Raw genomic sequence first — 14,638 nt, 5'->3', positions numbered from 1 at the left:
ATCCAAAAGGTAATTGAAATGTGAGAATAGAGATCTGGAGAAAGGATAGGACTAGACAAGTAGATCTGGGAATCATCAGTAAAGAGAGGGTAATTGGATTCATGGGAGCTGATAAAATCATCATGTAAAATGGTATAGAGTCAGGGGTGAAAGAGGGCAGACAGAGCCTTGTGGAACACCCACTGTTAGTAGACATGACCTAGATTAAGATCCAGCAAAGGAGTCTGAGAAAGAGTGATTGGATGGATAGAATAGTGTCATGAAAATCTAGAGAGAAGTGAGTATGAAGAAGAGGGTGACCAACAATGTCAAAGGCTACAGAGAGATTAAGAAGGATGAAGACTGAGGGGAAAAAAAGTCTTTAGATTTAACAGGTAAGAGATCATTGGTAATTTTGGAGAGAACAATTTTGGTTGAATGATGAGATTAGAAGCAAATCTGTAGAATTAAGAAGAGAGTAAAAGGAAAATGGAAGTCCCTAATATATGCCAAAAAAAAAAGTTTAATCACAAAAGGTAGGAGAGATGTGGTATCAGAGCTAGTTAGCCTGAATGGATGGAGTGAGGGTTTCTTGAGAAAGGGAGAGACATGGGCATATCTGTGGTCATTAGGGAAGTAGCCAGGAGACTGGGAGAGATTGAAGATACCTGAGAGAGTAGGGATGATGGGGAATCTGCTAGAGAAGATGGGATGGAAAAAGATCATTTGTGCATATAGAGTGAGGTTTGCATTCACAAAAAGGATCACTTCTTCATGTGCCTGGCACATAGTAAACAATAAATAAATCATTTTTTTATTTATTCATATGCCAGATGTGGTCTGACGAAGACAAAGTATTGCAAGATTCTCCTCTCCTTGCTTTTGGAAGTTATGTCTCTCTTACTATAGGCTATTATCTTAATAGATTTTAAAATCTGTCGTATCACACTGTTTTGAGCATTGAGCTTGCAATCTACTAAAATCCTGAAATATTTTTCAAACAACCTTACTCCCTGCAAAGTTTTTTTTTTTACCCCAGTGTAAGATTTTGGATTTGCCTCTATTAAATTTATTTTATTAAGTTTTATTTATTACCTTTATTAAATTTTATCTTACTAGATTTTGCTTAATATTGTAATTTGTCAAGATTTTTTGGGAACTTGTATGTGTGTTGTCCCTCCAAGATTTATATCATCTATAAACTTGAAAGGAATGCCTTTTATGAGGGAATTAATGAAAAAAAAAATCAAATGAAGGTGGCCTGGCTGTACCAGATCTTAAATTATATTATAACGCAGCGGTTACCAAAACCATTTGGTATTGGATAAGAAATAGACTAGTTGATCAGTGGAGTAGGTTAGGTTCAAAGGACAAAACAGCCAATAACTTTAATTATCTAGTGTTTGACAAACCCAAAGACCCCAGTTTTTGGGATAAGAATGCATTATTTGACAAAAATTGCTGGGAAATTTGGAAATTAGTATGACAGAAACTAGGCATTGACCCATACTTAACATCATACACCAAGAAGGTCAAAATGGGTTCATGACCTAGGCATAAAGAATGAGATTATAAATAAATTGGAAGAGCATAGGATAGTTTACCTCTCAGACCTGTGGAAGAGGAAGGAATTTATGACCAAAGAAGAACTAGAGATCACTATTGACTACAAAATAGAAAATTTTGCTTATATCAAATTGAAAAGTTTTTGTACAAACAAAACTAATGCAGACAAGATTAGAAGGGAAACAATAAACTGGGAAAACATTTTTACAGTCAAAGGTTCTGATAAAAGCCTCATTTCCAAAATATATAGAGAATTGACTCTAATTTATAAGAAATCAAGCCATTCTCCAATTGATAAATGGTCAAAGGATATGAACAGACAATTCTCAGACGAAGAAATTAAAACTATTTCTAGCCATATGAAAATATACTCCAAATCATTATTAATCAGAGAAATGCAAATTAAGACAACTCTGAGATACCACTACACACCTGTCAGATTGTCTAGAATGACAGGGAAAGATAATGATGAATGTTGGAGGGGATGTGGGAAAATGGGGACACTGGTACATTATTGGTGGAATTGTGAACACATCCAGCCATTCTGGAGAGCAATTTAGAACTATGCTCAAAAAGTTATCAAACTGTGCATGTAAAGATAGTTTTCAACAGTCACTTTTAATAGCTTTTTGTTTTCCAAATACATAGTTTTCAAATTCACCTTTGCAAAACCTTGTGTTCTAAATTTTCTCCTTCCCTCCCTTCCCCTTCCTCCCATAGATAGCAAGTAATCAGATATAGATAAAACATGTGCAGTTCTTCTAAACATATTTCCATATTTGTTATGCTGCATAAGAAAAATCAGATCAAAAGGTGAAAGAAAAATAAAACAAGCAAACAACAACAAAGTGAAAATATTATGTTTTGATCCATATTCAGTCTCCATAGTTCTCTCTCTGGATGCTGATGGCTCTTTCCATCACAAGTCTTGGAATTGTCTTGAATCACCTCATTGTTGAAAAGAGCCAAATCCATCACAATTGATCATCACATAATCTTTTTGTTGTGTACAATGTTCTCTTGGTTCTATTCACTTCACTTAACATTAGTTCATGCAGATCTTTCCAGGCTTTTCTGAAATCAGTCTGCTTGTCAATTTTTATAAAACAATAATATTCCATTACATTCATACAGTATAACTTATTCAGCCATTCCTCAACTGATGGACATCCACTCAATTTCCAGTTACTTGTCACTATAAAAAGAGCTTCAACAAACATCAACAAATATTTTTGTATGTGTGGATTTTTTTCTCTTTTTGAATATCTGTTTGGGATATAGACTCAGTAGATCTAGTAGAAACACTGCTGGATCAAAGAATACACACAGTTTGATAGCCTTTTGGGTATAGTTTCAAATTGCTTTCCAGAATGGTTGCATCAATTCACAACTCAACCAACTATGCATTTATGTTCCAGTTTTCTCTCATCCCCTCCAACATTTATTACACTCTTTTCCTGTCATTGTAGCCAATCTGAGAGGTGTGAAATGTTATCTCAGAGTTGTCTTAATTTGTATTTCTTAAATCAGTAGTGATTGACTAGAAATGACTTTAATTTCATCATCTGAAAATTCAACATTCATTTTTGTAAAATTTTGTGTAAGAAATACTTTTAAAATATAACCATTCAACCAGTATGTGATCCATATCTCTTTATATTTAACACAAAAATGCTATGAGATGTTGTATCAACTACTTTACCAAAATCTAGATAAATACTATTCTTTTGATCTACTAATTCATTCAAGTTATTTTTTTTAAGTGAAAAGGTTAAGAAGTTAGTCTGGTGTGACTTGTTACTAAAGCCATGATGGTTCTCTCTATTCATACTAAAGCCATGGTGGTTCTCTCTATTCATCATTTCTTTTCTAGAGGTTTTTTAACCATCTCTTTAATAATCCATTATAGACTTTTTCCAGGATTTGAAGGGTGTGTGTGTGTGTGTGTGTGTGTGTGTGTGTGTATCCTTCTTTCCAGTTAACTTCTGCTTGATAAAACTCTTTCCCTTTCTGTCTTGGAAATTTCATTTTTTGACAGCTTCTCAGCTTTTCTGAGCCAGTTTACCATGGAGAATTTTAATTCGTTGGATCATATCTATCATCCCTCTGCACTGACTGAAATCTGCTTTTTAAAAATCTGGAGTGCATTCCATACTATCTCTGGTTTCCCACTTTAGTCACAGATTCCAAGACAGAATGATCACTCCTGTCTTGCTCCTTCTTCCACTAAGATTCCTATCATTTTCATCCCAGTAGAAATTAGTAAGAATTATTAATAGTAATTAGTAAGAATCAGAGAAAAAAATGAATGCTCCATGTTGGCTTCTTCACTTTTGGAAGGATGAAATAATCATTAAGGCTAGTCAAGTCATTAACTGTTCTAATATTGAGGGTGAGAGGGAGGGAGGAAGGAATAGAGAAAGAGAGACAGAAACAAAGAGACAGAGAGACTGAGGAGAGAATCTGAGGAAAGAAAAAGGGAGACACACAAATTTAGAAGAGAGAGAGAAGAGAGAGATTCAGATTATATCTGGTTAATTGAAATTCCTTATTACTAACATAGCCTGCTTCTCCGTTTCTGATCTGTTTCCCAAACTCTTTACTTTATTCCTTTTTTTTTCTCTCCCCCAGTAGTCTTGTAACATAATCAAATAAGAATATTTCCCTCTATTTTTCATTACCTAAATGTTTTCCACCATATTTCCCTGCTCTAGTTCCTGGTTTTCTTCACATGACTATATTTTAAAAATAATTCCCTTTCACCTGTCCTCTTGTTTTGTTTGAAAAAAAAAAAAAAAACAACCACTCTTCTTCAGAGACTTTAGTCAAGGCATGGGTCTCACTGGTCTCATTTATAACTCTAACATCAAGGTTGCTTCCTAATATTAGGACAGTTAGATCTTCTTGCTTATTAACTTTGAGCAGAGTATTAAAAAAAAAAATACTGGCTTTTTACTTGAATTTTTTCTATCTGTGAACATCTGAATGTCCCATCTATTAGCTTTCTTTGCTTTAACTACTTTCTTTGCTATCTACTGTGGTAGACATAAACAGGCTGGATTTACCCTTTTTCATCCTTTTAATTTTACTTGGTTCTGTACATTATCTCTGCTCCCAATCCCAATCCCCAATATAGGATCTAAGACTCTTGAGGTTAAGGATTTCAGTGGGTTTTTTGACTACATACTTAGCACACAGTGCTTTGAAGATAGTATCTGCTTAAATAGTGCTTAGTGAGTTGAATTCAATCAAAATCATCCCAGAGTTTGGTGTGCATCCTTAACCTGTAAGAAAAGGCTTCCAAAGGCCTGGATCCAAAAACTAGCAGCTATGGGACCATGATCAAGTTATTATCTCACTGAACCTCTCAGTTTCCTCACCTTTTTGTTCTTCATTCACTTCAGTCATGTCCTACTCTTCATTACCTCACTTGGGATTTTCTTTGCAGAGGTACTGAAGAGGTTTGCCATTTTTTTTTCTCCAGTTCATTTGACAGAAATATAGCAGAAATAAATATATTTATACCACCTACTTGACTTGGATTCAAGAGAGACTTGGATTGGAATCCCTGCTTCAACAATGACTAGTCTTCTCACATTGGATACGTTACTTTACTACCTGTAACCCTCAGTTCTCCCTCAGTAAAATGGGGATTCTAATAATAAATAACTCCCTTGTGATATTGTTATGTGGAAAGTGATTTTATAAGCATTAGGGAACTTGAAAATGGGCATTCCAAATCATTTAGAGTTTTAAGAGATTTTAGAAAAGAAGATAGAATTTCAGAGCTGGAAGGAACTTTAGATTATTAAGCTAATTCAGGAATTCTTAACCTTTTTTTGCTTGGACCCCTTCTCAGAATAACATTTTTAAAAGTGTAAAACAAAATACATGGGATTATAAAGAAAACCAGTTATAATGAAATATATCTATCAAAATATTTTAAAAGTTCTTGGAACCCAGGTTAAGAATACCTGATCTAGGGTAATCTCTAATCTGACAGAGGAGGAAACTGAGGCATGAAGAGGTTAAAAAATGTAGTCTATGAGCCAGGGAGATGAGTCTTTATGACATACTGCCTTCTGCCTGCCAAATTTCCAATGCAGTATCTTCCTTGATCCTTTCTATGTTGGTAATTATCTTCATCTTTAGAGCTCTCTAACAACAACAAAAATGTTTTGTAATTATCTTTGTGTCTTATCCTTTTAACAAAATGAGCTCCATGAGAGCAAAAGCCATATCTTATCAAAGCTTTGTATATTTTACAATATCTAGTACACAGTAGTTCTCTTAACAAGTGTTTGGTCAAAGAGATACAAAAGTGATAATAATAAGTTATAATAATCATGTTTTATAAAGTGTTCTCCCAATAACTGAATGTAACATGCAAATGTTATTATCCTCATTTTACAGGGAAGGCAACTAAAGCTTAGAAAAGATGAAATATCTTGCCTATATTTACATAGTTAATAATTAATTCCAAGCTGACTTGGTCTTCTGGAGAGAAATCTTAAGAACTTGACTTAAAACTTTTTAAAGAAAGCATGTAGCAGAAAATCACAGTATAGTAATTTTATAAAGAAAAGCAACAAAATCTGAAGGGGAAAAACCCACTAAAGAAAAAGATCAGACAGGAATATGAAAGCAAATGGGGCGGTTTTTATTATTTTTAATAAATCCAATATACACATTTCAAAAAAGAAAACATAGATAGTTTGCAATTGAGTTTATATGTAATAATTTATTATTTAGTTAATTTATGTGAATGATTATTTTGTTAATGGTTATTAAGTTTAGAATTTTAGGTTTTAAAAATAAACTTCTAGAAACCAAGTAAATTTGGCATATTGGATATAACTGGAAATTAATGTTCTGTTTCATGCTTAAAGAAAAAAATAAGCTACAGCTTTTCCCCAACATTAGGAAAGGATAGATTGGGAGAGAACTGGAGGGTGGGATAATGGCACAGTCTGCCTTTGGCATGAAATACTCATCTCTCACCATCTTTTCCCTTTATAGTACGCTACTTTCTGAAGAACAAGATAAGCCCTGACCTATGCAATGAAGATGGACTCACTGCACTGCATCAGGTGAGAACTTAGGCATGCCTCAGCCCTGTTGTTGGGAATGGAAGGAGGAAGGGAAAGAGGGAAGGAAGGAAATCATCCCTTCTCTTTTCTATCCTCCATGCACTAGACAACCCTGGATCTCCTTTCTATTCCACATTCCAGCAGTCACTCAAGGTTCATTTCCAGGACTAAAAACATAAATCCTAGTTTGTTGCAGTGATTAGAAATGAATGAACTTTTCATTTTAGGGCAATTTCAAAATTGAGATAGTGACTGAATTAGTATAAATAAGTATATTTGCTGCCAGCTGGTGAGTGCCTGAGGCAACAGTCTAATTTCTCCCCGGTGGTCCAAGGTTCTGGTATTATCTCCATTTCTACGGTGGTGATGGACCTTGGGTGATAGGATATCATATCTTCCTATGGCCTATCAAAGAAAACATAAATTTATCCTGACATCCAAGGTCCTCCTTAATCTTGTTCCAACATACTTTTTAGCCTTATCTCATAATACTTGCCTTCAGATATTCAATGTTCTAGCCAACTTAGAACTATGTAACCTTTTTCTTATTTTTCTAATAGCAGGATCATAGAATTGTAGATTTAGAGATGGAAAAGTTGGGGGTCATCTAGTTCAATCCCCCCATTTTACAGATGAGATGGAAGGAGCAGAGCTTGGAGTCTAACCCAGTCCTTGACTCAAGCTAAGAATACTTCAAAGAGGCCCAGTGTCTAGCTACCTCCCCAAGAATGTGAAAGAATGCATCATTTCTTTTTGTTTAGCTTTAAAACTTTAGTGTCCAAGGGCTTTTATTTGCATCCAAGGCACTAGCTCATTCAAGGTTCTCTTTAGAAAACTGCAGCCTTGTCATAGTGGAGCGCCATGTTCTGCACCAAAATCTGCATTTGAGGGAAGAGCTGACAGGATAGGATAGAAGTTCTGTGGCCATAGGGTAATTGTGTGTGTGCATGTGCACAGATGTTCTCATGGGACAGGAGAGGATGAATCCCATGTGTGGTCTTGACCCCAGTTCTGAGGATTGGTGCTCCTAATCTCCACCAACTTTTGTTTTCCTGTGTGATAATCCTGCCCAGTCCAAGACACTTCTGGCCAGGATCACAGTGGCTGAGCAAGATGCCCATTCCCTGTAGTTCCTTTTCTTGTGCTTTCCAGCAACCAGTATTTCCAGAAGAGACTCATCATAATAGTATTGGAATACATTATAATCAAAACTGGATGGAACCTCAGAGGCCTCATTTAAAAAATTTTTTTCCAGTTAACAAAATATATTTTCTCTCCCTCCTACTGTCACATCTAATTGAAGAAAAAAAAAAAGCAAAATTCTCATATAAAAATGCATAATCAAGCAAAACAAGCTCCCACATCTGGCCATACCCAAAAAATAAACGCCTCAGTCTTAACCTGAATCTATCAGGTTTCTCTTGGCAGAGGCGGGGATAGCATCCTGCATCACTGAGCCTCTGGAGTCGGGGTTGCACAATCAGGGTTCTTCACTCTTTCCAAAATGTCTGTCTTTGTCATCATTAAACTGTCTGTCAGTCACACCACCCAGCTAGAAAGTATCTGAGGTCAGGTTTGAACTGTCACAAAGATGAGTCTACCAGTTGGGCGCTCTATCTACTTGGCCACCTATTACTGATTATTAATCAATCTCATTTTACAGATGACATCATATCAGAAATCCCCTGCCCCCACTTCTGAGTTGGGACCCTTCAGTGCTTATCCTCCACTTGCTGGATAACCTTCTGAGAGGACAGGCAGGAGCTGCAGCAGGTGGGGGTAAGGGTAGAGAACAGTAGTGGGGTTGTTGAGCTCCATCTGAACACAGCTCATTCTCTGGCTTCTTTTCTAACAATAGTAAATGCACCCATTGATTGCCTTTGTCTCGCAGATGAGGTTCTTCCCTCAACCACCCTCACCCCTGCCTGGTGCTGCCTGTTGTAGTGTCAAATGTACATAGAAATTAGTGCCTACGATGATAAGAAGAGCTTTTTGTTGATTAGGATGCATTTTCCCAGCAAAGGGACCCACGATTTAAGCTTGAGTCACTGGGGTAGCTTCTATGGCTCCTGGCAAGGAAAGACTGCTGCTCTGGGGTCACCAGCCTAAACTTATGGATCTGCTGGCCCAGTGTCTGGCCTTGATGAAGGAAGATGGAGGAGCTGGGAGTCCAGATCTTCTTCCTGCTCTAGGACTGGCCATTATTGTAACTGCTTCTCTCTTCTGTCTCCTTAGGGATTCATGGGAAGGGCAAAGATATAGACCTATAATGGTTATTACTTTGCCTGCCAGCCTTGCCAGCTGTCATGCCAAGGGAACGTGAATGTTTACTGGAGGTGGGAATAGGGATGGGAATGGAACCAATTTATGAGTCATTAATGTAGGGATTTCCCTGGTGAAGAAACTCCATCCTCCCATGCAGGCTAACAATAGATCCACAATTTATAACATCTCTTAGTCTTTGAGAGTTATTTGGGATACTGTGAGATTACATGACTCTGTGTCAGAGGTCAGACTTGAACTTAGGATGTCCTGATTCCAAGGAAGTCTCTCTCTACCCCCTATTCTACACTGCTTTTCATAGACTATTTCTATGAATAATCACTTATTATTTATTTATTAACATTTATTATTAAATTTCTGGGGATATGAGTTCCTTTCCTCAAGGTGTTTACATGTATATACAAAGTTATTTGAGGATATAGAATAAACCACTAACTGAAAGAATCTGGGAACATCTCATAAAGAAGATGGCGCCAGAGACGACATGATGATAATGATGGTGGTGGTGGTGGTGGTGGTGGTGGTATTGGTAATGATGATGTCAATGAAAAAGGGCATTCCTATGTGAAGAAACTTCTTTTGCCATTGCAAGTTAGCACCTGCTCTGCAACTTAGAGTCTTAGAGCAGGGATTCTTAACTTAAGTTTTCTTTTTAATATTTTATTAACTACATTTCAATAGAATTTATTTTCTTCACAAGCTTATACATTTTATTTTATAGATTTAGAGACATTTTGACAAAAAAGACCACACACTTAATTATTGTAGAAGTCTTATTGTTATTCAGTAGTTTTCAGTTGTATCCAACTCTTTGTGACCCCCTTTTGGAATTTTCTGGGCAAAGACTATAATGGTTTGCCATTTCCTTCTCCAACTTATTTTATACCTAAAGAAACTGAATCAAACAAGGTTAAGTGACTTTCCCAGGGTCACATAACTAGTAAGTGTCTAAGGCCAGATTAGAGTTCAGGAAGATGAGTTTTCCTGGTTCCAGATTTGGTACTCTATCTACTTTACCACCCACTACCAAAGGGGTCCATGCCACAAAAAAAGGTCTTAGAGGGTTGCCTGGGGACACTGAGAGGTTACATGACCTATCCCCCATCACATAGCCAGTATGTATCAAAGATAAGGTTTGAACCTGTCCATGCTGCTTCTCCCAAGTCAGTACTGAAGGAAAGTACTCTGTGGTCCACTAAGATAGGCTGCCCAGAGGAGGCAACATAAGTCACTTTATGGCAGATTGGCTTTTTCTCAGATCAGGAAGCAGATATATAGGTGACATGATATGAGTGCTACCAGGAAAGACCAGTGCCCTAAAAGAACTTTTATACATACTTTCTTTTTAATTTTTTTGATTTTAAAAAATATTTTTCTTTTAAAAAATTTTCAACATTCTTTTTAAAAATTCTTTCGCTTGCAACCATCCTTGCCCTCACCCATTGAGACGGTAAACAACTTGATATCAATTATACATGTAAAATCATGTAAAACATATTTCCATATGTTCTTCTTTAAAAAAAAAAAAAGAAGAAAAATAAAGTGAAAATATATGCTTCAGTTTGCACTTAGAGCTCATCAGTTCACTCTCTGGAGATGGATAGTATTTTTCATCACAAGTCTTTCAGAATTAGATGGGATTACTTGATCAGAGTAGCTAAGTCATTCACATTTGATCATCATCATACTATTGCTGTTATTGTGTACAATATTCTCATGGTTCTGCTCACACTTTATATCAGTTCATTTGTCTTCCAGGGTTGGGTGGGTTTTTTTTAAGTTCCAAATTTTTTCCCTTCCTCCTTTATCCTCCTAAGATGGTAAGCTAGGCTATACATATTCAATTATGTAAAACATCTCTCCATATTAATGAAAGAAGAAACATGAGAAAAAAATAAATTTTTTAAAAAAAATATGCTTCTCTTAGCTTTCATCATGAGTCTTGGGTCATTGTATTGCCAAAAGTAGTTAAGTCATTCATAGCTGATCATCATATAATATTGGTGTTTCTGTGTACAATGTTCTGTTCTGCTTATTTCACTTTGCATCAGTTTATGTAAGTCTTTCCAGATTTTTTTTAAATCAACTTGCTTGTCATTTCTTACATTACATAACATAATAATATTCCAATATAACCATATATCACAACTTATTCAGCCATTCCCCAATTGATAGGCATCCTCTCAATTCCAATTCTTTGCCACCACAAAAAGAGCTGCTATAAATATTTTTGTACACATAGATCCTTCTCCCTTCAATCATCCACTTTTAAAAATTTATTTATTTATTTTTATTATTATATCTTTTTATTTACAAGATGTATACATAGGTGATTTTTCAGTATTGACAGTTGCAAATCCTTTTGTTCCAAGTTTTTCCCTCCTTCCCCCTCATCCCTTCCCCCATATGGCAGGTTGACCAATATATGTTAAAGTATAAGTTAAATACAATATATGTATATATGTCCAAACAGTTATTTTGCTGTACAAAAAGAGTCGGACTTTGAAATAGTGTACAATTACCCTGTGAAGGAAATCAAAAATGCAGGTAGACAAAAATATAGGGACTGGGAATTCTATGTAGTGATTCATACTCATCTCCCAGAGTTCTTTCCCTGGGCGTAGCTGCTTCAGTTCATTATTGCTCTATTGGAACTGATTTGGTTCATCTCATTGTTGAAGACAACCATCCACTTAAAAAAATTCTTTTTCAGGATAGAGACTTATTTGTAGAATTGCTGGATCAAAGTATAAGCACAGTTTTATTGTCCCCTAAAACAACTCTTGCTTTCTACGGGGCTATTGGAGTACCAGAAAGTCCAGTGTTAGAAAGTCCCCCCTTTTGAAGTAACACATTGTTTCCAGAAGATCCTAATTAAGATTTCCATAATGCTTTCTGGGAGTTTTCTGGGCAACTTAACTTATCCCCCTCCTTGTGAGCTATGTTAGATGCAGCCTAGGGAGAGCTGGGAGTGGAACTGTAGCGTCACTTCAAGGAAGACTTGAGTTGTCAGTGACCAGTGTAACCAACTGTGAGGATAGTTTTGATGCCCAGCAAGGTAAAAATAGGGGCAGATGTGGGGACCCTGTGCTGGGTACTCAACCCCTGGGACCTGGAGGAGACTGAGGGGTAAGCAGTGGCAGGAAGATAGAGCCTGCCTGATTCCTGTGCAGTGAAAGAGACAGATGTAATTGGAGTCCGAGGTCCAGCCCAGACATTAACTTTGTGTGACAGTGGACAAATCATTTTGAACCTCAGTTTCTTCCTGTAAAATGGGCAAAGTGTCATGTACATTATTTACCCCATAGGATTTTGTTTATTTGCTTTTGAAACCTCAAAAATGCTATAGGAATGTGAATTATTAGTAGTCTTCATTGTTTTCCCAGGTAGTCTGTATGCAGATAAATACAATGAGGTAAGTTGAAGAGAAGTCTCTAGCAACTGGGGGAATCGAAAGGGTGCTGTGCTGCTCATTCCCCTTCCCCCACCAGGAGTTTTACCCCTGTCCTGGCCCACAACTCCAGGGGTATTATTTAGCAAAGGGAGTGACAATGGTTATAGCAAGGAAGGAGTCTATGATCCTAAATCTCTTTTGTGTATGTGTGTGTGTGTGATTTTTTAAAATTATGATTAAAGCTTTTTATTTCCAAAACATATGCATGGATAATTTTTCAGCATTGATCCTTGCATAGCCTTGTGTTCCAAATTGTCCCCTTCTCTCCACCCCCACTTCGATGACAAGTAATCCAATATATGTTATACATGTTAAAATATATGTTTATATATAATACATATAAAATCCAATATATATAAACATTTTTGTACAATTATCTTGCTGCACAAGAAAGATATGCTCCTAATTCTCAAGCACAGATCCTTCTCTTCAAGGCCTACCTAGCACAGGGAAGAGGGCATTGGATCTGAAGTCTGGGAGATCTGAGTTCAAATCCATCTGGCCTCAGATACTTAGCTAGCTGTGTAGCTCTGGGGAAATCATTTAACCTTTTCTGCCTTGGTTTCCTCAAATGTAAAAGAGGGATGACTAGAGCACCTTGCTCTGAGACATTATTTGCAAAAAGCTTAGTATGGTAACTGTGGTTTAATTCTTAATAAATATTTGTTTCTTTCGTTACAGGAATCTTCTCTAATTGTGCCCCCTAATGAAAGTGATTTCTCCCACCAGGCACCTTTTTTTTTTATCCCCATTGCACTCTCCTTTGTCATACCTAGTCACATTCATATTCTATCCCCCTATTGGATTGTAAGGTTCTTGAGCATAAATAACTACACCAGTTTTCATCTTGATGTCTCCCAAATCCCAAAATGTTCACATAGTTGGTACTTAATAAATGCTTGTTTTAGGGGGCTTGGAGCAAGAAGACTCATCTGAGTTCGAATCTGGCCTCAGATACTTCCTAACTGTGTGACTCTGGGCAAGTCACTTATCCCTATTTGCCTCAGATTTCTCATCTGTAAAATGATCTGGAGAAGGAAATGACACAACCCTCTAGAATCTTTGCCAATAAAACCTTAAATGGAATCTTGAAGAGTTTGACATGACTGAAATGACCGAACAATGATAAGCACAAAATATTTGTTTAATTGAATTGAAATTAATAATTGACCTGACTTTTAAAAACTTCCTAGACTCAAAGGAATGAGGCTATAATGGTTAATTTCCAGACCTTGAGGACAAGTACATGAGGGAGCCGTTTGGGATCAGGCTTTCTCCCTTGCCTTGGCTCTCTGGGGCTTTGGTGAGGAGTGGCAACCCGCTGGACAGAGTAATGATATTTAGAGCTGGCAGGGGACCCTCATTTTACAAAAGGGGAAACTGAGGTGGGGGAGTACTTGCCTAAGGTCACATAGGTTGCCAGTGGCCAAGCCAGAATAAGAGCCTACATTCCCTGACATCACATTGCATGTTCTTGCTGCTTTGCCGTCCTTGGTCTGGACCCTGCAAATGCTGAACATGACAAGGAATGAGAGTGATGGACAACTGGGCTGTTACAATAAGAAAATTGGATCTGGATCCAGTGGGCTTGGGTTCAAATTTTGATTCTTCTCCTCAGTATGAGTAAAACTTTGAGGAAGTCTCTCATAATAATAAGGAGATATCTTCATGGTGCTTTTTGCGTGTAGCCTTTCATTTAGACAGCTTCCTGGAGCTCATTTTCTTCCCCTGCAGAGCCAGGAGGTGGGAGGAGGTCTTGCAGAATCCAATGTCTAAGGTTCTTCAAGCTCTAAAGGCCATGGTGCAATTTGGTGGTTCCTGGGACCCTGTGGTTTCTACTTTCGTTTTCCCTCGGCCTGATTCTCTGTCCTTGTGCTTCTGTGTCCTTCTCCCCATTTCCCCAAAGTGCTGCATAGACAACTTTGAAGAGATAGTCAAGCTTCTGCTGAGCCATGGCGCCAACGTCAATGCCAAGGACAATGAGCTGTGGACGCCCCTGCATGCTGCTGCCACCTGTGGCCACATTAACCTGGTGAAAATCCTCATTCAATAGTACGTGGCTCCTTTTTTTGGATGTTTCCTTCTTCCAAAGGCTGTGAGCATGAGCTCTTGGGCTGCCAATGGGTGGGGGCGGGGGGCTAGGGCCGGGGGAGGGCAGAGGATCGGCAGCCCCATTGCCCCCATTTTCTGGGTATGGGAGGAACCGAACTGCATCTCCGCCAGGAGGATGCTGTGGTGTGTTGCCTGGGAGCTGAACTACATTCTT

At 37.5% G+C, this 14,638-nt stretch overlaps 1 protein-coding gene across 2 annotated transcripts in view; it reads left to right on the top strand.

Annotated features, from left to right (window-relative positions):
• Positions 1-14,638, top strand: part of PPP1R16B (protein phosphatase 1 regulatory subunit 16B) — a 148,846-nt gene that overhangs the window by 110,319 nt on the left and 23,889 nt on the right. For both annotated transcript variants that reach the window (XM_012553610.3, XM_023507315.2), the window contains exons 3-4: positions 6,565-6,635; positions 14,279-14,424. In XM_012553610.3, the coding sequence (XP_012409064.1) occupies positions 6,565-6,635; positions 14,279-14,424 (217 nt within the window). The remainder of the gene's footprint in view (positions 1-6,564; positions 6,636-14,278; positions 14,425-14,638) is intronic.

This window comes from Sarcophilus harrisii, chromosome 2 (genome assembly GCF_902635505.1).
Source record: "Sarcophilus harrisii chromosome 2, mSarHar1.11, whole genome shotgun sequence".
NCBI lineage: Eukaryota > Metazoa > Chordata > Mammalia > Dasyuromorphia > Dasyuridae > Sarcophilus > Sarcophilus harrisii.
The sequence above is the reverse complement of the archived record's forward strand: the minus strand, read 5'-3'. Positions and strand labels throughout refer to the sequence as shown.